Source organism: Carassius auratus, unplaced genomic scaffold (genome assembly GCF_003368295.1).
Source record: "Carassius auratus strain Wakin unplaced genomic scaffold, ASM336829v1 scaf_tig00005124, whole genome shotgun sequence".
Classification (NCBI taxonomy): domain Eukaryota; kingdom Metazoa; phylum Chordata; class Actinopteri; order Cypriniformes; family Cyprinidae; genus Carassius; species Carassius auratus.
In genome coordinates this window covers 85712-109259 of record NW_020523632.1, presented here as the reverse complement: position 1 = coordinate 109259, position 23548 = coordinate 85712, and the positions used below count along the sequence as shown (strand labels likewise).

At 41.9% G+C, this 23548-nt stretch overlaps 1 protein-coding gene across 2 annotated transcripts in view; it reads right to left on the bottom strand.

The window, feature by feature from the left end:
• Window positions 1-1141: 1141 nt before the first annotated feature.
• LOC113070646 (follistatin-related protein 5-like) overlaps window positions 1142-23548 on the bottom strand; it is a 97861-nt gene continuing 75454 nt past the window's right edge. For both annotated transcript variants that reach the window (XM_026244036.1, XM_026244035.1), the window contains exons 10-15: window positions 19867-19893; window positions 19672-19790; window positions 18039-18188; window positions 15756-15863; window positions 15221-15345; window positions 1142-3092 (exon numbers count right to left, since the gene is read on the bottom strand). In XM_026244036.1, the coding sequence (XP_026099821.1) occupies window positions 2390-3092; window positions 15221-15345; window positions 15756-15863; window positions 18039-18188; window positions 19672-19790; window positions 19867-19893 (1232 nt within the window). In that variant the 3' untranslated portion in view covers window positions 1142-2389. The remainder of the gene's footprint in view (window positions 3093-15220; window positions 15346-15755; window positions 15864-18038; window positions 18189-19671; window positions 19791-19866; window positions 19894-23548) is intronic.

Genomic DNA, 23548 nt, shown 5'->3' with positions numbered 1-23548 from the left:
GAGTGAAGGTGAACAGACCTAGAAAGGAAGGGCATGAACATATTAAACTTTGACCACTAAATTATCCAAAAATATCTCCAAAAAATGGTTGGTGTGTGGCCTGTAATGAGAGAAGGAGAGAATGGAGGAAAGATAAACGACTGACAACAGATAATTGCAGTGCCGCCTTAGTCTCGTTCATGCAGCAACTTGTGCATTCATTTGGCATTATGAGCGAGACTGCAAAAAGAAGACTATTAACGTAATGGATCAGAGTCACAGAGGAGGGAAGGAATACAGATAGAAGGAAAAAAGTGGAAAAAAGAAGAAAGTGGAGGAAAGAGGGAGTGGAAAGGAGGACAGAAGTAAAATAAAATGAAAACCGACTTTTCTGACATTCATTTGCCCAAATGCATGTCATTAATTCATATGTTTCAAGAGTCTTTTTTACCAAACTGCCCCTAAAAACTAGCTGCTTTCTACTTGTTACAGTGTGCTTATTATTTGTGAGCAATAGCATGCTTCAGCTTTATAAAGTGAGTTTTAATAAATGAAGTTTGGCTGTCTAGTGGAGCATGATATATTATTGAATTCCAAATGACGATATTCATAAATTATATTTATGCTTTGAATGAATCTCTTGAATCTTTCCAGGTGAAAAGATTCATACTGAATCTATCAAATTTGTTGCACTAGTTTATAAATTCATGCTGATTGGGATTTTGATCATTTTTCCAGTCCATTCCACTCACACAACAGAGCGAGAAAAATAATAATACCCGAAACCCTTTTTTTTTTTTTTTCAAAGTTATAGGCTTTATTTAACTGCCAAAATGTCAAGCATGTTTCTACGTAAATAACAACCACGAGAATCAACGTACATGGCTACATGGAGCTGATGAGATCTCTGGATGTGACATCACAATGTACTTGGTCATTTGTGGAACAAAGACAGTGCAGCTCTTTTGTCTTCAAAATAAACAAGGGGAAATGAATCAACCTGAACTGTTTGAAGATGACTTTCGACTAGCTAATTTCTTGTACGCAAGCGTAAACCAACCTGCTATTTACAGAATGCAAGTAAAAGTCACTAAAAAAACCAAACAGTCTGGGAATAAGGAAAATACAGTTGATAAAAGCCATATTGTATGCATATTAACAAAATATACAAAATCTAAAACTAAAACATGATATATAAGTACTGTAATTTGGGGGGAAAAGCTCAATTCATGCAGCTCACTGGCTGGCGTGTCAACGAAAATGCATAGACTCTGTCCATCGAGTAAATAATTCAACATCGTGAGCACACGCTTGTGCTTCCTACAGACAATTAAAGATTCCTTTGTTCGTGCTCTTGTAGCATTGTGACTCTCAAACTTTTAAATAAATGTTCTCCAGCTATAACCATTGCAATGCATAAATCATGTCTAACATCACACCACGTGACGCACCAGTTACTGAAAGCGGACTCTTACGGTAGTGGCTGTGACTGCTGAGTCAACTAAAACTTGATTCTTTATGTGCCCTTGAAACACTACATCCCCTCTTACTAAGATTATACAGGATCAGAACCGTCCCTAGGTATGTTATGTTTTCTATTGTGTAACGGACTCGTTCTCAGTTGTTCACTGATCTAACCAATGCTGGTTTTCTTATAGATTTTAATTGGGGGTTCAACACAAAGACTTCTTGGTGTCATCATTCTTACACCCAAACATTTCATGAAGATTTACATTTGTCAAACACATCATTAACAATATCTCAATATCCACAGCAGGTGACAGTTTCCCAGCACGACGCTGTTTTAATAAGCTAGAGATGCCTCGGGGTCTGTGGGAACTATAAACAGGTGAAATTTAAGTGTGGCTCTCATTTTCACTCTGCGTGTGGAAAAGCAGAGGAGGGTTTAATCCACAGGCTCGGGGGTAAATTATGTTTACTTTCTTTTTTTAGTGAGTATTCCTTCAAGGCACTGGAAAAAATGGGCCGAATGCATTTTGTTTGTGTGTTTTAGGTGTTTAACAGGGAGATGAGGAAATATCATTCCTAAAAGATGTCAAAAATCACTGTTTTTCTGGGTCCGTGTCAGTTGAATTGATTCAATTAATCAGTTAAGCAATTCTCACCTTCAAACAAAGTGATTCTTACTGACTTTCTTATTAAAGGATACCAATGCGAGTTTGACACCACCAAATATTTTTAGAGAAACTACTTATGAGCTATTTAACCTGGCTAGCTTATCGAAAACAAGCATTTCCCAAGTTCTCTTTTCCAATGCAGGTTTTTGAACAGTCAATTTTGTTTTTTTGTTCCAAATGTTGAGACTTAATTTATTCTCAATAAATTAAACGGAGACCAAATTCACTGCAACCTGTTTTTTTGTTTCCCTCTCAAGCCCCTTTAAAACAGCTTACGCCTCTCCCACCCACACCACAGTATTTCCCAAAGGAACATCAGTGATCTCACAGTTGAGTTTATCCAGACGCCCATCCAGTATAAACAGGGAGCTTTGAGACGGGGTCATGAGGTACTGTCCGAACAGCCCGCTGCCAGTCATGACCCTGTTCTGGCGGTTCCAAGGCCACTGAGCAGCTGGCGTGGGCTGCTTTAGGCTCTTGATCATTTTGACGCTACCAGTGCTGAGTTCCACAAAAAGAGCATCCGTCTGGTGGCCCGAGCTGCCAAACACGTTATACTGGTTAGCCTCGGTGAACGAGGGCATGAAGGCCAGATCGGACAGGTGCAGGTTGGTGTGAATGTCAAAGGGCTGGTCGATTTCGCCCCGCACGGACACATGCTGCAAGCGCATGAGGCCATCACGGTCATCCACGCTCACTAAATAGTGGCCATCGGGAGAGACATAAGGTGTGCCACTCACATCCCCGTTTGGACCAAAGACATTGTCTGTTACGCTATCGATGATTAACTGTGGCCGTACCGCACCTGTTGAGTCTGGCCGACAGTTGACGAAGTAGTATCCGCCCAGGTGTGTGTAGGCGAGGGATTGTGGGATGCAATCGTACTGCTGCAGACTAATGTTTTTCACATAGGAGGTGGTTTCCAGATCGATCTTATGAAGAGCTGGTTCGTTCTTGTGGAGGATGATACCAAACCTATTAAAGAAAAAATATGCGTTAGACGTAAATATCAGTTAGATATCAGTTTCTGTCAAGCAAAACATTCATTCAACACAACTATTTCATGTTTCTTTGTCAGAACAAGCTCTTTTTTTAGCATTAAGGATTAAAATTAGGCTTTTTAAATAATGCTTTATATATTCCAAATCATTCATTTTAAACAGATTTGTTTGTTTGTTTGTTTTTTAAATGCAAGCATTCATATAATTGCTGCGTATGCATATGCCTTGTCCAAATACCCACACGTGCGGTCTTGGCGACTTGAGAACACTTGCGAGCGGCAGGAAGTAAGTGTTCAAGACTGTCCCAGATCTTAAAAATGCCAAAGCAAGGTGCCTTAACACAGACTAAATCCACTCCAGAGCAGTATTCAAGGCTTAGTGTATCCCATCATGCATCCTGTTGTAGAGACTACTGAACATACTATTTAGAAGTTGATTTCAAAATGCAAAGTATTTAAAATGTAAATTAGAATAAAGCTATATAAACATTAGATTTTTACAACACTATAAGTGTGTCCCATCAGGTAATGAAAAGTTCTACACACACTTGTGGTCTATATGCTCCCTTGAACACTTGGGCCAAATACAGGAAATACGTCATGTAAGTAGTAAAGTGTTTAAGTGCAAGTGTGGGTATTTGGCCAAGGCAATAGTTTTTAATTTAAAGCTGCAGTGCGTAAGTTTTGCCTCTCTCACGTCATCTCTGTTTGATTCGTGGAATTATTTTCTTTACGTGGATTATGCGTTGGCTCAGCTCCTTGTGGATTAGTCTTATGTTTTAAAGAGTATGTGTGGCTCGCACCGGTGTGGATACTGTCCTTCAAAATCACAGATTCTAGTTTACGTCTTGGTAGTATGACTCAAATAAGAATTTTCACTGGATATTGTCATCGAAACAAGTAAGTCAAAAGTCTGCCACTTTTAGTTCTGACCAACTGAGAAAAAAAGCATTACAATAAAATTGCACTAATCTAATGATCTGTTAGCTCATATCACATCAAACCTTGCAAATTATCACTTCTATATTTGTTCTCAAACTGTTAATGTTAACAACATCAGCATTGCACGGCGAAGTGTACAGATGCAGTGTGTATTAGTGTTACATGTAAATTACTATTTCTGTTTTTAATTTTCTTACCATTCCAATTTCATATAGAGAAATTATTTTAACCTAAAAAGCAAATTATTTTTCCTAAGAACTGGTTCTCTTTAAAATACAGAACTTGTACAATCCCATGTATGTGTAACCAGATGAATATTTAAAACTGGAATATAATCTGATTTCAGACATGTGGTTTATAAACACATAAACCTGTGAAAACCAACCAGTACTACTTAAATAGATCATTTCAAAATCTAATTATAAGATTTCCGCTGTGAATTGGGCTAAGGTAAGGCTGGTTATGAACTGTGCTTGCTCAAAATTTATTTCATATAATTTTTAACCAAAAATAGTTACAAACTGCAGCTTTAATTTATATCTTTTTGTAAACATCTTTTAATATAGAAAAAAAATAGTTAATCTCATAATTAAAACCTATTTCATGACAATAATATAATTTTATGGACCATAAAATGTGCTTTATGGAGTTCTATGACAAAATCTTATTTTGATAGAATTTTCTAATCATTTGGGGTAAAATATACTACAGGTATTAATAGGCATAATTAGTTAAACTAAAAATGAAATAATTTATTTTTTGTTGAAACATTTTTCACATAACTGTTGAATTTCCTTGCAAATTGCAAATACTAAATTCCTCTTCTAGACACACATGAACTGACAGAAAGCCAGTTCATAAATTCTGACTTTTGCCCAACCCTGAAGCTTTGTAATTATTAAGGATCTGCTCCAATCCCAAGTTAAAGTGTCCCTGGAACTGGATCTAACTCCACTGTGCACTTGACTAATGTTGCCCTGAGGGCACTGCGCTTGCAATTAATGAAGTGTAAGTTGCTTCGGATAAGAAGTAGCTGCCACACTGAAAGTAACAAACGAAGCTTCTGAGTGAATAAACTCAGAGTGCAGGTTCAAGTCTAATGAGGGAGATCCAAAAGCTTTAAGGAAGACAAAGAATTCAATGTCACATCTCTAAATCAGTCCATGCTAAATATCCTCTGCCAGATGTCTGGTTTCATAATTGATTTCAATTAAAAAATTAATCATCTACACTTTGTCCCATCCACTGAGAAATCCAAAGAGCCCAATTATTGGCTATAAAAAATTCTCAGAAGAACCAAGAACAAATGAAGTTGGTGAGGGAAATAAAGGATCTGACACAGTCCAATTAAATCTGCATGCTCTCCAATCAATTCTAGCACAGACCTCAAACCCTGACATCCATCTTCTTTTATGCACTCGAGAATGTGGTTACTGTCTGCGTCTGGCCAAAAGGCCATGTCTGCTGAGGACCAATGGGACAGATTATCACCGCCCTTGATGAGCTCCACCAGTTGGCAGCAGGAGTCCATCTATTAGCTACAGGCCAGGCTGTTTTGGCTGTGACGATATGCTCAGGGCTTAATTTCTAAATTATGAGGTCCAGCAAGAAGGCCTGGTGACAGATCCGGACACTGGGGGCCGAGACCATGGAATATGAATGTAAAAGTGTGTGTTCAATACCCAGTCATCCACTTCAATTGTAAATAGGATTATTTTGCAAGCAAGGAAAATTCTCTCCTGCTGTGTTAATAAAATATCTTCTCTGTCTGGATTAAAGGTCAAACTGACCTCAAATTACATAAAAATCATATTGAATTAATATGACTCCTGTATTTGACAGGCTACAGTAAAAAACAGTAAAATATTTTTTTTCCCTTTTCTCTTTTTACTTTTCAAAGTGTTATATTTTGACGATTTGAAACCATTGAGGGGGGCAATTTTGTATATACTTTCCAAATCACATCTATGTGTCAAAAACAGTGCACCTTTATCACCATAAATGTGTATAATTTATCACTAGCGTTTCTAGCTGTTTCAATATGGTTCAAACTGACCTACTGATTTGGAGATCTTACGCAAAGTACTTCTTCTTACATACTGTGTGCATTTCTTCTGAAAAATGTATTTGCCTAAACATGTTAAAAAATACAAACAAAAATAAAATTTAAACTTCAAAATGTTTTCATGAAATTTAAAGTTACACTTGGTGCCCAATACCTTTGAATATATATATATATATATTTTTATGCAAGTAAAATTTTGGTGGTAAATCCAATGCAACAAAAACATGAATAAAACAATGGAAGCGGCTGCTGCTAGCACTCACAAACATACATCAATGATACAATTCATCCTGGGTATGCTTTAAAAAACAGGCCTGTGTGCTATGGGGGTCACTACAATGTTTTCAGAATCAGCTTTCAGCTTTGTTAAACAGATGCAACCCATGAGGAAACATGCATCACTCAATAATGATTACAAAAAGGTTTTGTAGTGCTAGATATAAAACATTTCTACAGGGACATGTAATGATGTATCCCCAGAATAGGATACTTAAGAGTCACATTCATCTTTTTGAGTTGGCACACACAGCTCTGTCATATGGATATCGGCTGCTGATTTCATTACACTATAAAGTTACTAGCCTCTACCCATGCAGTCAATATACAACAGGACAGCTCTGTAATTTCATAATAAAAAAACAACACGGACAGGTTTTTTTTGTAGCAGTGTGTATACTTTGTGATTTCTTTGTTTATTTATGCAATGCAGGGCAATTAATAGAGACACTTTCCTGTTGTAAATCAATTATTTCTCCCAACTAAACCATAGGCATCCCAAAAAACATTTTCCTATGAACAAACTAAACACATATACTCATTCATGGCAATACTTTCATTTATACAAACAATATTTATCTGACCAAAGCTTTAGACTGAACATGTGTATTTAGCATTGGTAAAGGGCTTACTGTTCAATTCAAATAAGATAAATAAGGAAAGGTAATTCTTTTTTTTTTTTTTTAATTTATTTTTTTACAGTTGACAAACTAATTTGTGCGCAGGCTGGTTGCGGATAAAAGCATGACAGAAAGTCAATGAATGCTGTGAATGAGACTCTTGTAGGCTGTTATTTTCCCAGTGTGAAGGTGTGTAAATGCTAAAATAATTTGACAAGCTGACTAAAAATGTCACATGCAGTCTCTCCCCTGTACAAATCCCTCCTCAACAGTTCACTGCCACAGGTGAAATCTAAATATATGAGGCATTGCAAATGAGAAACGAATGAAGTAATTATTGGATCACGGATCACCAAACATTCCTCCTTACAACAGTGTTCTGTACAAATGACACGGGCGCTGTTTACCAGTCGCAGATCTTATTATGTCAGCATATTCACAAAAATCAATATCCTCCTGAGGATTACGCAAGTAAATTCGTATAAATTTACAAGGCACGCTGAGCTCTCTGGTTGATCTAATTATTATGTATGGGTATTCGTGCATAAAATCTAGTCATAACATGAGTTTATGGTTAGATAAACACTGATATGTACAGTATCATTGTAAAAAATAGTTTCTAAAAAAGGAAACCTTTTGTGTGTGCAACTTTAGAGATCTACAAATGTTCACAAATCATTTGAGAGTCTAAAAATAGGTTGTCTACTTTATAACCAGTTTATACATTTTTACTGTATTTTTGATCAAATCAATGCAGCCTTGGTAAGCCTATATATTTTTAATGTTTCATGTTTTTATTTTTATTTTTCTCTGAAAGATATCCATACACACCATTTTTTAAGCCCACATACACTGATATTAATCTACTCTCCAGCCTGGTTTGTTTGTCCGACAAAATTTGCAGATTCACTGTTATGATTGGTCAGATCACCTGTCAATCAAACTCCTGGTGAAGGGTCAATTGTGTCAGCATGATTTAAATACATTATGTTCAGAGACTGAGGCAAATCCACTTCCAACCATTCTTCAGAAGATTTTGAAATAACTGTGGCTCTCTAATGTTGTGTTTAAAAGGGATTTAGTTGTTTCAGAGGCTGTCAATACACTTTACATCAAATACCTTTGAGATCAGCATGTCTGGTCTTGATCTGAGAGTCTGTTTTTTCTTACATAATCATTCTCTCAATCTTTATCTTATTCCCTTTAGATCAATGACGTAATTCCTCTTACATAACGCGTTTACAAAGAAACACAACTTCTCCATCCAAAAGCTAATGTCATGTGCTAAATCCAAACTCTTGCCAGGGCTGTAATACTTTACACTGGTGTTAACCTCTATTTCAGCGTAGTGCGCTGATGTTGACTTGGAGCACAGAAACACATTACTCCATCAGAGAGCGGACAGCACCGCTAAATGTCACCAGCCTACTGGGACAGTGCACTAAAAAAAGGTGCATACCCTCAACTGAGCATCCAGCAGTTTATTCAAGAAAAGCGAGACTGACATGCACTGAACTCTAGTGTCAGGAACCGAATTGTAGTGCTGTAAATATTAGGGCGAAAGCAAACAGCTGGGTTCAGTGAATCGTCTATGAGGAGAGTGTGAGTGGCATCCATGTAAGCCGTATTATCTCAGGTCTCTAAAGGACTGAAAATTAAACTGGTCTTTGTGCATTACGCTGTATCCTCCGGATGAATTCTCTATCTTTTAACAAAGCCGGTCACTAGCTGTGCTTAGGATCTGCAACTGAACTGCAACGATGTGCTTATTCTCCAAAACCTTTATTAATACTATAATAAGAGGCACAGGCTATTTGAACTACAAAAATATGTTTACACACAGATAAGTAAACAGGATAGATGCTATTAGCGTTTACTGATTATGAGATTGAGTTATGATCATTTGACCGGATAGCCCTATTAAAATGTTGTGAATATGATTTGATTTGATTACATTGCAAAGAAACTGTCCATCATCTTGCCTCACAGGGTAAGTCTATGGCTCTGATCCAAAACTAGTGAGCAGCCTAAGAAGAGGTATTTTAAGGCAACATCACTGTGTTGGAGACATTAAGGCTACTGAAATCAGCTAATCAAAGTTCCTGTAACACTTTTTTTGCTCTCCCATTAATTTTCTCCATAGAGGAATTGATTTAATAATTACTTTTAAATCATTAAAGACAGACTTACTGTAAGCTACAAGGATGTAGATTGATTGTATAGTTTATGATTAAATTACATCTCCAACTTCCCCGCTTTGAAGCCATTTAGTACACAGCCTTGTACCTTTGACTTTTTGTACAATTTTCATATACTTTTCTGCTTCAAATTAAAATTTGTAATGGTGTGATTCACCTTGCTAAAGTTTGGTTTGGCTCATAACTTATAACTTTTTAACTAAGTTTTTTTTTTCCTACAGAAAAAATACTTCTGGAACCGCTGAAAAAGTGGGCTGTTGCACTCTTATAAATCATTCTTACTTATGAGGTTCCTTTTTAGTTAAGATGCAGCAGCGTATGTAGGCAGCAAACTGCTAGATTTTTGGAACAGAACTTCAGTTTTCTTTATGACCGTCACATTATTCTTATTTTTTTTTGTGTGTGAACATATTACATTGTTTGCTACTCTTGTCATCAGCAGTGTGACTTGCTCTCTTAATGAAGAGAACAAGCAATCTCTCTAGCGTTTGGAATTGAGTCATTATTTTTTTATACTAGCACGACATGAGAGCAAAAGTAAACATCTATCTGCCAACAGGGGACAATAAGAGGATCAGGGCATGCTCAGTAATCTTCAACTCAGATTTTAATCAATTCAAATGAGATTTCCATATCCATGCAACATCTCCTGGTCTGTTTATTCAGGGTTTAAACATTTCCCTCTCGACTACGTCCAAATCTACTTTCTCATGTGAGTGACTTTGAATGCACAAAATGGTTTATTAAGATCTAAAAGTCAGTTCCCGAATGCACATTACACACTATTCAGAACTAGAGCTGTTTTCTCAGGAGTTTTAATCGCAGTCAGTACGTGTTCATACATTGCTTATTGCATATATATATATATATATATATATATATATATATATATATATATATATATATATATATATATATATATATATATATATATATATATATATATATATATATATATATATGTGACAAGTGTCCCGAGTCCTCATCAGCGTCGCCCTGGCAACCGACACGCCGCACCTGTCCCCGCTCATCAGCCACTGAGCAAGCCCAGCTGCGGCTCATCAAGCGGGCTATAAAGATACGGCAGAGGAGGAAGAAGGGGAGAAACGTCTCCATGCCAGGAAGTGACTCTTTGTTCTTTTCCCCGCAGAAAGCAGCCCTTAAGCCGCAGCCCCGTCGAACCACGGTGACCCCGGCACAGCCCAGGCACGCGCACAAGAGGGATACAAGGACACGGACACGAAGACCCGCACTTTCGACACTTCCTCACTGGCACTCTCAATAAAATCCACCCTTCGGGGATATTTTTTCACTCACTCGCTCGTCGTGTGCTTCTTTGTCCCGTGACAATTTGGTGGAGAATGCGGGCAGCAAATTGAAAGAAGCACCGACAGCGATCACCAAAATTGTGAGTCTTTTCCCCCGTTCACCGTTGTGTTTTTTTTCTTTTCTTTTTTTTTTTGTGCAGGCGGCAGCTCCTCCCCCGTGATGGAAGAATTGCTCAAACACCTCACCGAGGTGAGCATCCGCCAGCAACAAATTGTCGAACACATGGCCGCGCGGCAAGGGGAAACTGAACGGGAGCTCGCCGCGCTTCGCACTACCACCGCCCAGCGCGCTCCGCTGCCTGATCCCCGCGTCCAAGCCGCGCAGCTCGTGCCCCGGATGACGGCGAGTGATGACGTCGAGCTGTACCTGCAGATGTTCGAGGCCACAGCCGTGCGCGAAGTCTGGCCCATGGATGAATGGGCACATCTCCTCGCCCCGCTCCTGACGGGGGAAGCACAGCGGGCCTATTATTCTTTGACTCCCAGCCGAAGGGCTTCATATGATGAATTAAAGAAAGAACTCCTCGGCCGCGTGGGTCTGTCCCCGATATGTGCGGCCCAACAGTTCCACGATTGGGAATATCGACCCCGATTGCCCGCTCGCGCACAGGCAGCGGAACTCACCAGGTTGGCGCATCATTGGCTGTTGGCCGGGGATCCCAGCGCGCACCAGGTGGCGGAGCGCGTGGCCGTCGACCGCCTTCTTCGCGCCTTGCCCCGATCCATCCGCCAGGCGGTAGGCATGCGGAACCCCTCCAGTGTGGATGAAGTGATCGAGGCCATTGAGCTGGCGGATGCCGCCTACCACCGGGAGGCTGGGGAGCGAGCGCCGCCTTTTCCCCGAAGGGTGGTCCAGGAGCGACGCACGCCGGAGGGCACCTCGCGGCACATGAGCAGGCCAGCGGTTCCCGGTCCCCAGGACGAGCCCATGCCAACGGAACCACCACGCTCCCCAGGACGCGCTTGGCTGGCAGGCTGTGCCGTTCACGACCCCCCAGCTGGGGCGACTCGGGCCGAAGTCGCCGTCAATGGCCGCCCGTTCTCGGCGCTGCTGGATTCCGGGAGCTCCATTACATTGATGCGGCCCACCGTCCTCCCTCCACGGTCAGGAGCCAAGGCCCGGATGGCCATCACGTGCGTCCACGGCGATACCAGACGGGTCCCCACTCGGCGAGTCGCCATAACCGCTGCCCCGGGAACCTGGTCATTGGAAGTAGGGATCGTGAAGGACCTGCCCGTCCCCGTCCTCCTCGGGAGAGATTGGCCGGGGTTCGACCGTCTACTCGCCGCAGCCGCACAGCCTGCCAGCTCGACCGGGAACCGCCGACGCCGGAGGCCAGAAAAGGGACCTCCTCGACATCCCGTGCTGCTGACATCGGACAGCCCTCGAGAAGGTGAGCCCCCCTCCCAAAATTCTGACCTATATTTTGATGTGTTTCAGCAGGTGGCAGGAGGTGGGGCTTTCGCGAAGGAGCAGCACGAGGATGATCGCCTGAAGAACTGCTGGTCTCAAGTGAGGGTTGCGGAAGGAGAGGATCTCCAACCAGCACCTCATCCCATCCCTCACTTCGTCATCCGGAATGGCCTGCTCTATTGTGCCGCCCAGCGGAGGGGGGAGGAGAAGCTTCTGCTCGTAGTGCCCCGCAGCAAGATGGGAACGGTGATGGAACTGGCACACGCTCACCCGATGGCGGGTCATCTTGGGGCCCAGAACACCGTCCAGCGGATCCGGGACCGTTTCCATTGGCCGGGCCTGGTCGCCGATGTGAAACGGTTCTGCCAAGCCTGCCCGATCTGCCAGAGGACCTCACCACACACACCTCCCCCCAGCCCGCTGATTCCATTACCCATCATCGAGGTGCCCTTCGAGCGCATCGGAATGGATCTCGTTGGGCCGCTGCCGAAGTCCGCCCGGGGGCATGAACACATCCTGGTCATCGTCGACTATGCCACCCGCTACCCCGAAGCTATCCCTCTCCGCAAAGCCACCGCAAAGGCCATCGCCCAGGAGCTCTTCCTCCTATGTAGCCGGGTCGGCATACCGGCAGAGATACTGACCGACCAAGGGACGCCCTTCATGTCCCGGCTAATGGCTGACCTCTGTCGACTCATGAAAGTGAAACAACTCCGGACGTCCGTCTACCACCCCCAGACCGACGGCCTCGTCGAGAGGTTTAATCAAACCTTGAAGCAGATGTTGCGACGGGTGGCGGCCGAGGACCGACGAGACTGGGACCAGCTGATACCTTACGTCCTCTTCGGCATCCGGGAGGTCCCCCAGGCATCCACGGGCTTCACCCCGTTCGAGCTTCTGTTTGGCCGCCAACCCCGAGGGCTTCTCGACGTGGCTAAAGAGGCCTGGGAGCAACAACCAGTCAACCTCAGGACGACGGTTGAACACGTCCGCCAGATGCGGGAGCGAGTCGACAGGGTCATGCCACTAGTCCGGGAGCACCTGACCAAGGCCCAGCAAGCCCAGCAGCGCCACTTCGATCGGGCCGCCCAACCACGGGAGTTCCAGCCAGGAGACCACGTAATGGTCCTGGTCCCCACCTCAGCCTGTAAATTCCTGGCAAGATGGCAAGGCCCGTACACGGTACTGGAGAGAGTAGGGCCCGTCACCTACAGGGTCAGACAACCTGGGCGGCGTCGACCCGAACAATTATACCACGTCAACCTCTTGAAACGCTGGGTGGGGACCGGACCCCAACTTGCGGCCCTCACCGCCTCTACTCCCGTGGTGGTAGATGTCAATCCACACCTCTCCGCGGCCCAGAAGGCGGAGCTGCAACACCTAGTCGGTCAGTTCTCCGATGTGTTCTCCCCCCGGCCCGGAAGGACCAAGGTCGTCGAGCACGATGTGAGGACACCACCTGGAGTCATCGTCCGGCAGCGGCCCTATCGAGTCCCGGAGGCTCGGCGACACGCCATCGAGGAGGAGGTGCAGGAGATGTTGAGGTTAGGTGTGATCGAACCATCTCGGAGTCCCTGGTCAAGCCCCATCGTCATGGTCCCGAAGCCCGACGGCACCCTCCGGTTTTGCAACGACTTCCGCCGCCTAAATGAGGTCTCCGAGTTCGACGGCTACCCCATGCCCCGTGTGGATGAGCTGCTCGACCGCCTGGGAAGAGCCCGGTTCATCTCTACACTAGACCTCACGAAAGGATATTGGCAGGTCCCCCTGACTAAGGAAGCCAAAGCAAAAACCGCCTTCTCTACCCCCAGTGGCCACTGGCAATACCGGGTCCTTCCCTTCGGCCTACACGGGGCCCCTGCCACCTTCCAGCGCATGATGGACATCCTGCTGCGGCCCCATATGTCCTACGCCGCAGCCTATCTGGACGATGTGGTAGTCCACTCGGAGACCTGGGGAGAGCATTTAGAGCGGCTCCGGAGGGTGCTGTTGGAGCTGCGCCGGGCGGGACTAACCGCCAACCCCCGCAAGTGTCACCTAGCGCTGTCAGAAGCCAAGTACCTGGGTTTCCAGGTCGGTCGCGGCCTCATTAGGCCGCAGGAGAAGAAAGTGGAGGCCATCCTGTCCGCACCGAAGCCCTCAACGAAAACCCAGGTACGAGCCTTTTTGGGGTTGGCGGGATATTACCGGTGTTTCATACCTCACTTCTCCTCCTTAGCATCTCCCCTGACAGACCTGACCAGGAAGGGGCAGCCCGAGAAGATTCCCTGGAGCCCGGAGGCGGAGAAGGCGTTCCAGCAGGTGAAGATGGCCCTCACCTCCGAACCAGTCCTGCACGCCCCCGACTTCAGCTGCCCCTTCCTGCTGCAGACGGACGCATCAGACACCGGGTTGGGAGCCGTCCTCTCCCAGGTCCACGACGGTGAGGAACACCCGGTGATCTACATCAGCCGAAAGCTGTCCCCCGCTGAGACGCGGTACGCGGCCGTCGAAAAGGAGGCATTGGCCATCAAGTGGGCAGTCCTGGAGCTGCGGTATTACCTCCTCGGCCGCCGGTTCACCCTCCTCACGGATCACGCCCCATTACAGTGGATGGCACGGGCTAAGGACACAAATGCCAGGGTGACCCGGTGGTTCCTAGCGCTCCAGGACTTCCACTTCACCATACAACATCGGGCGGGGACGGCCAACGCCAACGCCGACGGCCTTTCCAGGATGTGGGCAACTTTCGCAGGTCTGTCAGGCTCCACTCCCCACCCCTACCCTCTCTCCCCATTCTCCCGCAGACACAGGACGACGCTTAGGGGGGGGGAGTGTGACAAGTGTCCCGAGTCCTCATCAGCGTCGCCCTGGCAACCGACACGCCGCACCTGTCCCCGCTCATCAGCCACTGAGCAAGCCCAGCTGCGGCTCATCAAGCGGGCTATAAAGATACGGCAGAGGAGGAAGAAGGGGAGAAACGTCTCCATGCCAGGAAGTGACTCTTTGTTCTTTTCCCCGCAGAAAGCAGCCCTTAAGCCGCAGCCCCGTCGAACCACGGTGACCCCGGCACAGCCCAGGCACGCGCACAAGAGGGATACAAGGACACGGACACGAAGACCCGCACTTTCGACACTTCCTCACTGGCACTCTCAATAAAATCCACCCTTCGGGGATATTTTTTCACTCACTCGCTCGTCGTGTGCTTCTTTGTCCCGTGACAATATATATATATATATATATATATATATGTATTTGGTGGGAGTCTTTTTCTCATTTACCTGATGTGACTGATGGTGAGGCTTATGGGAGGAATAAAGAAATCCTCCACCCTGTCGAAGCGATGGCCAATTGGCTGGGTGTGGATGGTGTGGTGGGACATGCTTCCGCTGGCTTGGCTGATCACCTGATGTATGGAAGAGTCACAATAGGAACATGAGTGATCATGTGCAGGAACACACACAAGGGGTAGATTTGTGTACTTCTAAATGTCAAAATTCCCCTTGTCTTTGACGAACTCAATGTATTATGTTTGTGATTAACCAAAGCTATGCATTATGAGGGACAAGACTGTTCCAATTATGCGATATGGAGCCCCACTGAGACCCCTTGCTATTCTGGTTTAATTTTACATCACTTGGGAAGGCTCCAAAAATGTCAACTAAAATCATCAAAACACACTCTCAGCAGGGCCAACTCATCTACTTGAATAATCAGATGAGAGATGTAGTTAAGCAGAACGTGCCAGTACTCATGTTGAAGAGGCATTAGATGGTGATTAGCACTCACTGATGAATCTGGAGTGATTTGACTTACCTGGAGGGTTGGAAAGTTTTTCTCTAGATCTCCCCAGCTCAGGATCCACACCTGGTCATGAGACTTGTCATAGTGCAGCTTCACTGGAACCCGGTCGGTGCTCACAGTCTGTTGACAACAGCAGATCAACAGTTTCCATCTGATTATCAAAATCAGTTAACACAGTAACATTTAACAACTAAAAATGTAGTTTATGTGGAAGGGTTGGGCAAGTCCTATGTTCAAAAAAGCCCCATGATCCATTAAAAAAATGTAGGTAAATTTAATATTTCATATAATAAATTGATACCTAATGTATTACCTAATCTAATAAATAAATCCATACATCACTGTTCAAAAGCTTGGTATCAGGTTTAAAAATAAATAAATAAATAAATAATAATAATAATAATATTATTCAGCAAGGTCCTGAAAAAAATAATCTTGTATTATACCAAAATATTTCAACATTGATAATAATAATAAATGTTCCGTGAACACCAGATCAGCATATTAGAATGATTTCTGAATAGATGCTGAAAATTCATGACACTAATGTTCCATTACAGGAATAAAGTAAAGGAATAAAAATAAAAATATTTCACAAATACTGTCTTACTATACATTTGATCAAATAACTGAAGCCTTTAAGGTGAATGTGAATGCATAAATCTTCTTTTAAAACATTCACAAATATACAGATATACTCATATTATAGGAATTTGATATAATGTACAACTATCATAGTCAGTTCACTTATAAAAGACACACAATCTAATTAGAAAAATGCAACACAGTATTCATCAAAGTTAAGTGAAATGTTATAATTATCTCATGATAGGCACAACTAAGACAGACACTTCAGCATTTTTGCCCCTGGTCAGTAGAGCGTGTTTGAAAAATTGATCACTTCTCCACATTGTTTGCTTTTCAAGCATCCCTTTGAGAATTCAATGAAATCACTGGAACTCATTATGTTAATTCATGAAGCATCTTTTATCCATGGTTTTTAACATTCTACAAAAGTCACCATTAAAGTTTACAAGTCCTCCAAAGCAACTATCCATGACAGAGAGAACGTGTGTTGCTTCCAAAAGCACAGCTGTATGTTTTTTAACCACATGCAGAGTTTGGGATGGGTGTGCATTTTAAATGGGGTGCTGACAGAAACAATAGCTCAGCCCGTTTGCAATAATAGCTTTGCATCCATATCCATTCTCTGTCACCTGGCTGAAGATATTCTACTGGGAAACAAATGATTCATTTTGTGCAGTGATAGCCTTACTGTGCAATTTTCACACCTCATTGTGCTTACATGGATGCACACGAATATGAAAAAAAATGTAATTTGCACATTGAGCGTTGCAAAAATTATTACACCCTCTCTCTCACAGTAGGATGTACATCCCCCCCCCATCAGAATGTCTCTAACTTCAGATCTGATGCAGCATTCACGGTTAAGTCCTCCAGAATGTGAGCATTTGAACAGCTTGTTTCGACAACACACCGCATTAAAAGAAATCAAAAGAGAACTACTGTTCGTGTAGCCATGATGAAGGAGGGTGATTGTTGTCTTCAGCGTCAATCTCCATGTGTGCAAAAATCTGTGGGAGCAGATGTGCACATTGCAATTTTATCCCAGCACATCCCTTCCCCCTTACGAGGATTAGACTGAATAATAGAAACTCTTCAGCACGGATGAACAAATTCTCACCACTATCCTTAGCAGTGAAAATTTAAATCGTCCAAAAATGTTTTGGTTAAATAATGAATTCTCAGGTTTAAAACATAATTTGTGGACAAATATTAGACTCTTCTCTATGGTTCACCCACTCTTAAAGATCTGGTGGCTAATTAGCACTTGCTAATCTGAGGCAATGAAAACCAAATTCCCAGGTGATCCCAAGAGAGACCATTGTCAGCACATTCTGAGGCATCATGGAATACCCAAGTCAGGCCTGGTATGAAGAAAGTCTTGATAGCACTCATTTGGGCAGTCACTCTGAAACAAAACCGTGATTCGATCAAGCAGATCAGATCGTCAGTCAATCAGAACACGGCATGCTAACATTCTGATTATTTCTGGTTTGGAGTAACCAGAAGAAACTACTCAAACAAGAGATTATTGAGTTCCCATGGCAGAAAAAAAAGAAAATGTTGCATACCATGTGAAAATAAAGAATAAAATATGCCAACTAGAATGGCACATTGCATATATTAAAATGCATCATTATTTAAATTTCATGATGTGCCTATAGTATGTTCATGAGAATAATGTTTTAGTTTACTGATTCCTTGGCCCACCTGAACAGCTTTCTGGGATTGGACGTCTACAATGAGCAACCTGTTCAGCAAAGGCTGTGTGGCGTAAATGAACTTGTCCTTCACATTGACGGCTGATGTCCACAAACATTTCTGTTCCTTATCTCCCTCCACTTGTGGACAGACATCCTCCTTCAGAAATAAGGTACAAAAAAGGGTCAATAAAACTACACAAAGACATATTAAAGATTATTAGAGTAAATTGATTTTTAGAAGTGGCTCTTCACGTTAAAGGAACCTAGGAGTTAACAATTGACAACTGAGTTGAAGTTTAACAATGCTACTAAACTTTTCCATGAAGATTTTTATTTTTATTTTTTTAATAATCTACTCAGTAAAATCAAACAGTAAAATATCTCCTCTGGTGATTCTGTTGACTGCAACTGCAATCTGTAAGATCTTCAAAATGATCAGAGAATATTTAATATAGGAGGGAAGTACATGTGATAGGAAAAACACATCATAATGCTCCCTATTGTTTGCACCGAGGCTTGCGGTTAAGGCCTAGCATTTGATTGATGTCCTAATAGAGGCCTGCTGCCTCTCTGGAGTCTGGAAACTCAAGCTCTCACCGCCCCGATCCCCAAACAAATACAGCTGTCTCATCAGCATACCCAGCTCCAACGTAACAGCTAAACAGAGGGAGGCAATCATTTAATAGCTTGTGTAAATCTAACAGCTGTCTATCAGAAAGAGCCAAGAATTTATATTCAGAGTCAAGGAGGGATGTAAGCGATGTAAAGTGATGAAGGAGATCAGCTGATGTCTGTGCTGAGGATCAAACTCCATACGGTTAAATTACTAGTCATGTCAGGAACGGAAGAAAGAAAGAAAGAAAGAAGGAAGACAGGAACGAAGCCTGAATAGAATGAAAGGTGGATAGATGGATGTGTGATGGATAGAAAGAATGAAAGACAAAAAGGATGGGATCAAGTAAATAAAGAAGAAAGATAGAAGAATGATGGAACAAAAATGTATGGGTGGGTGAATAGACTGAAGGGTGGATAGATGGATGAGTAATGGAGGGATAGAAATAATACAAGAGAAAAGGAAGGAATGATGACAGATGAATGATGGGATGGATGGGTAAAATATAAGAGAAAAGGTAGGATGGATGGATGGATGGATGGAAGGAAAGAAGTATGGGAGAAAGATGGATGGGTGAACATAATGAAGGATAGACAGATGGATGTTAAAGAAAGAGTGAATGAGAAAAGGGAAAGGAAGGAAGGATGAATGTTGGAAAGAATGAGAAAAGGATAGATGATGGAAGGAATGAAGGAAGAATAGAATAGTAGGATGGATGCATAAACAGGTAGATGATAGATGGATGGATGGATGGATGGATGAAAGAAAGAAAGAAAGAACGAAGGATGGATAGATGAATGATAAAGGGTCAATGGATTTATTTAAAGTAAGAAATAGAAATTCATGCAGACACCAGCAATCAATAATTTTTGTTGTAAAATAATTGCAAAAGAATGCTGATAAATAAATAGCAGTCATAAACTTCACACTTTGCTTGTGGCTACAGCATGCAGGAAGGAAAACAGAGGCTTTATGTTATGCTTTATGCTGTATGTTGTGCTTAAAAATGTCTTTTACCACAGCTCACCTGCAGGCCAAGAAGCTTCTCGCTGGGTTTGATGTGTCTCTGAATCTCACAGGCCACTGGCTGGATGACTTTAATACCGTCCTCATAAAACACATAGAACATGTTTCCAATCCCCAGACCTGTAGTATGATATAGATAAGTTTGTTCAGGGCTCAAGAGACATTAATATTGCATTGAAACAGAATGCTTACTTACCTTCTTCTCTCCACAGGATGTTAGCCACTGCAAGACAACACAAAGAAGACTCATGTGAGAGATGTTTGCTGTACTTTATCCATCCAATTTTATTTTATTTTTTAAATCCACCCCATCAGAGATACAAGATGAACTCACAACTTCTGGCTATAAAAACCTCCCACAGATTATTGCGACAACATTTGTACTTTTTTTCCTGCTGTGGTTTAATGCTGAGAGTTGCGTTTGATTTGGCCAAGTAATTATATTCTGCAACCTGAGGAGCTTATTGATTCGACTCGCTCATTTGTACTCAATACTGTGTCTGCATTGTACATTGAGGTCAGCCTATGGGGATTTATACACTCACACACAGTCACCAACCACAGTGTTCACACAGAGGAAACAATGTGCATTAGGGTGAGAGTTAGAGTATATCTTTGCATTAAGCATGATTATTTACCCATAACTACTGGAGCTGTGACTTGTATTACCTTTTAAAACACTTAAACTTTGGAGATTGAGATCAATGCCTTACTAACAATGATAAAACACCTTTAAAAGGGCTCTTATGGCAATCAAGTAGCTTAGCAAAGCGTAGCTGAAGCATAACCAAAAAATATCACACACAATTAACTCCTGAATAATTCCAAAAGCATTTTAGTACAGAATACACTTGCTAATAACTACAATAAAAACAACTCCATTATGAAGAAATATTTCCTGATGGCCTCAGCATTTGTGCTAAAAATAACAAAGATGGCCATTACCCGCAAATAATCGATATGCCATTATTATGCTCGTGCAATATTTGTCACCAAGGATCCATTGATAAATATGACTCGTTAGCAGAAATGAACAATATATTATGTCAATAACGTCCAAAGTCTCCTCCTTATAACTTTGTGATTGTTCAATACAGCAGTTTCGTTGTGAAGATTTGACCTCCAACTGCTCCTCAGCAATCTGATTCAATCTCTCACAGTCTGCGAATCAATCCCCCACAATTCACCTGTGCTACATACAATCCCTGCACCAAGAGATTCTCATTCCACTCTCTGGTTTCAAGGAGACAGAAGAGCACAGTAACGGAGCTAGAGTTAATCTTCAAAAAGTCCTTAGTCGAGTTCTTTTTCTATGAGTTAATGTATCAGCACAATCTAGAAGACTTTTGTGAAAAATACTGCCATTGCATCAGCAAATTATGAGAAATGTGAAAAAAAGAAAAAAAAAAAAGAAAGAAAAGGATTCTGGAAATATGGAGCTCCACTATAAAATGAAAGCAGAAGGGAGTGGTTTGGAAGTAATGTGATCTGGAGGCTTTTCCAATAACACAGTATTGACACAGTTCATCACCGGCCAGGGGAAATAAAGAATCACAGAAATACTGTGAGAGGTTGCTTGGTGTATGGACACTGGTGAAATAAGTCAAAGTGTTGATCTGGGTACAAAGTAAATTCATATTTGATGTACATACAGTTTCTGTGTTAAAGGAACACTATTTATTTTACACATTAGACTCAACATGCAACAAATGGCGTCATTTGTATATTGATAATAAAATACTTTTCTATGGTGACCTGGAGGGGACATGTTCAGTTTATTTAGTTTTGCGTTGGCCATGAGATATTAAATTGTGGGAATGCCATATTAACATTGACCGTAAATTGGACTGTAATAATATATTGTGGATGACATCCTTATGTCCTGGCCTCGAGATACTATGTTGAGGGAATGACATTGTTTTCTCGATGCCACGAGTTTAATGTGTAAACATACCTTTGTTACCTGGGGTTATCAGAGATGGATTTATTAATACTTTATTTTGAATTAAGAAATAATTATATTAGTTATTATTTAAATTATAATTACATTATTGAATTACTTTAACCATAGTCCTAGGCTACCGGACTGTATTGGGCGCAATGTAGAAATCATTTGAATGAAGTATATCATAAATAAATGTTTCATCAAGTACTGTACATAAAATAAAATAGCCCTAAAAGAAAACATTTTTATCCATCCCACAGTCTTTTAAGTACATTAACTTATTGTCTTTTTCTGTAATATTTATATTATTATTATTATTATTATTATTATTATTATTATTATTATTATTATTGCTTATATTCTTATATTCACTGTTATGTATTTGATTTATTTTCCCTTCATTTTCATCTTTTTACTCAATGTTCTAAATAGTTTTGTAAATAATAACCTACTGTCAATGCCCGACATACCAATTAAGCTATGATTATGCTATGACTTATTGGAATTTTTACTGAAAGTGCAGTTAAAAGGTTGATTTTAACATATGTTTTATTTTATTCCAGCCAATTAATAGATTGTTATAAATATAATGTTTCATTGAGGAATGAAGGAAAGGACATGACGTGTGACATTCCATACTAAAAATTTGTGCTCTGCATTTAACCCATCCAAGTGCACACACACAGCACTGAGTAGTGAACAAATATGCACACACACACCGTGAACACACCATTGGAGCAGTGGGCGGCCAATGCTGTGGTGCCTGGGGAGCAGTTTTGGGTGCGGAGCTGTGCTCAAGGGTCTCACCTCAGTCAGTGGGAGAGCTGGTTATTCACTACCCCACCTTCAATCCCTAAAGACTTGAACCCACGGCCTTCTGGTTACAAGTCCATTTCTCTATCCATTAGGCCCCTCATATGAAAACATTTATTATCACATATGACTGTGAATACAATCATTAATTGTCAGGCGTTTACAGTATTTGCGAAATTGGGGGTCGAACTCATCGGACTCGTAACCCAAAGATTGTGGGTTCGAGTTTCGTACCGGCAGAGATTGTAGGTGGGGGGAGTGCATGTACAGTGCTCTCTCCCACCTTCAGTACCATGACTGAGGTGCCCTTGAGTAAGGCACCGAACCCCCAACGGCTCCCCAGGCGCCGCAGAAAAAATGGCTGCCCACTGCTCCGGGTGTGTGTTCACGGTGTGTGTGTGTGTTCACTGCTCTGTGTGTGTGCACTTTGGATGAGATAAATGCAGAGCACTAATTCTGAGTATGGGTCACCTTACTTGGCCACATGTCACGTCATTTTGACTTTTCATTTATACCATATTAATAAAAAAATACTATCTTAATTATACAATACATTAATTAGGTGAAGGGCTACATGAACTGAAAGGGGAAATAATATTATATAAAAATAAATACAAAAATATATAGTTAATATAATGATATTATTATAGAAGCCTACAGCTATATAATAATAATATACAAATATCAAATAAAAAGACACAATCAGTTAACATATTTTCAAGTCTGTGGGATGGTTACAGATAGGTTTGTTTACACATTAAACTCTTGGCCATGAGAAAGAGACGTCATTCCCTCACCATAGGACCTTGAGGCCATGATTTCACATTACATGGCCACGACATAAGGATGTCGTTACCTTGACAAAATGACTTTGTGGCCACAACATATTATCACGTTCCCACAAGTTAATATGTCGTGGCCATGACAAAACTATAACTAACTAATATTATTATTCTTTTTTTTTTAATGATTATTTTGAGAATTTTGTCTCATAAAAGCTCATTAAAAAGTTCCATTTCTACATTGTATTTGCATAATTTAGCTCATCTATCCATCGGAATGGTTCAGGCTAGTGGTACACGGCTGCTGAACCTTACCTCAAATGCACTCTGCCCAAAAC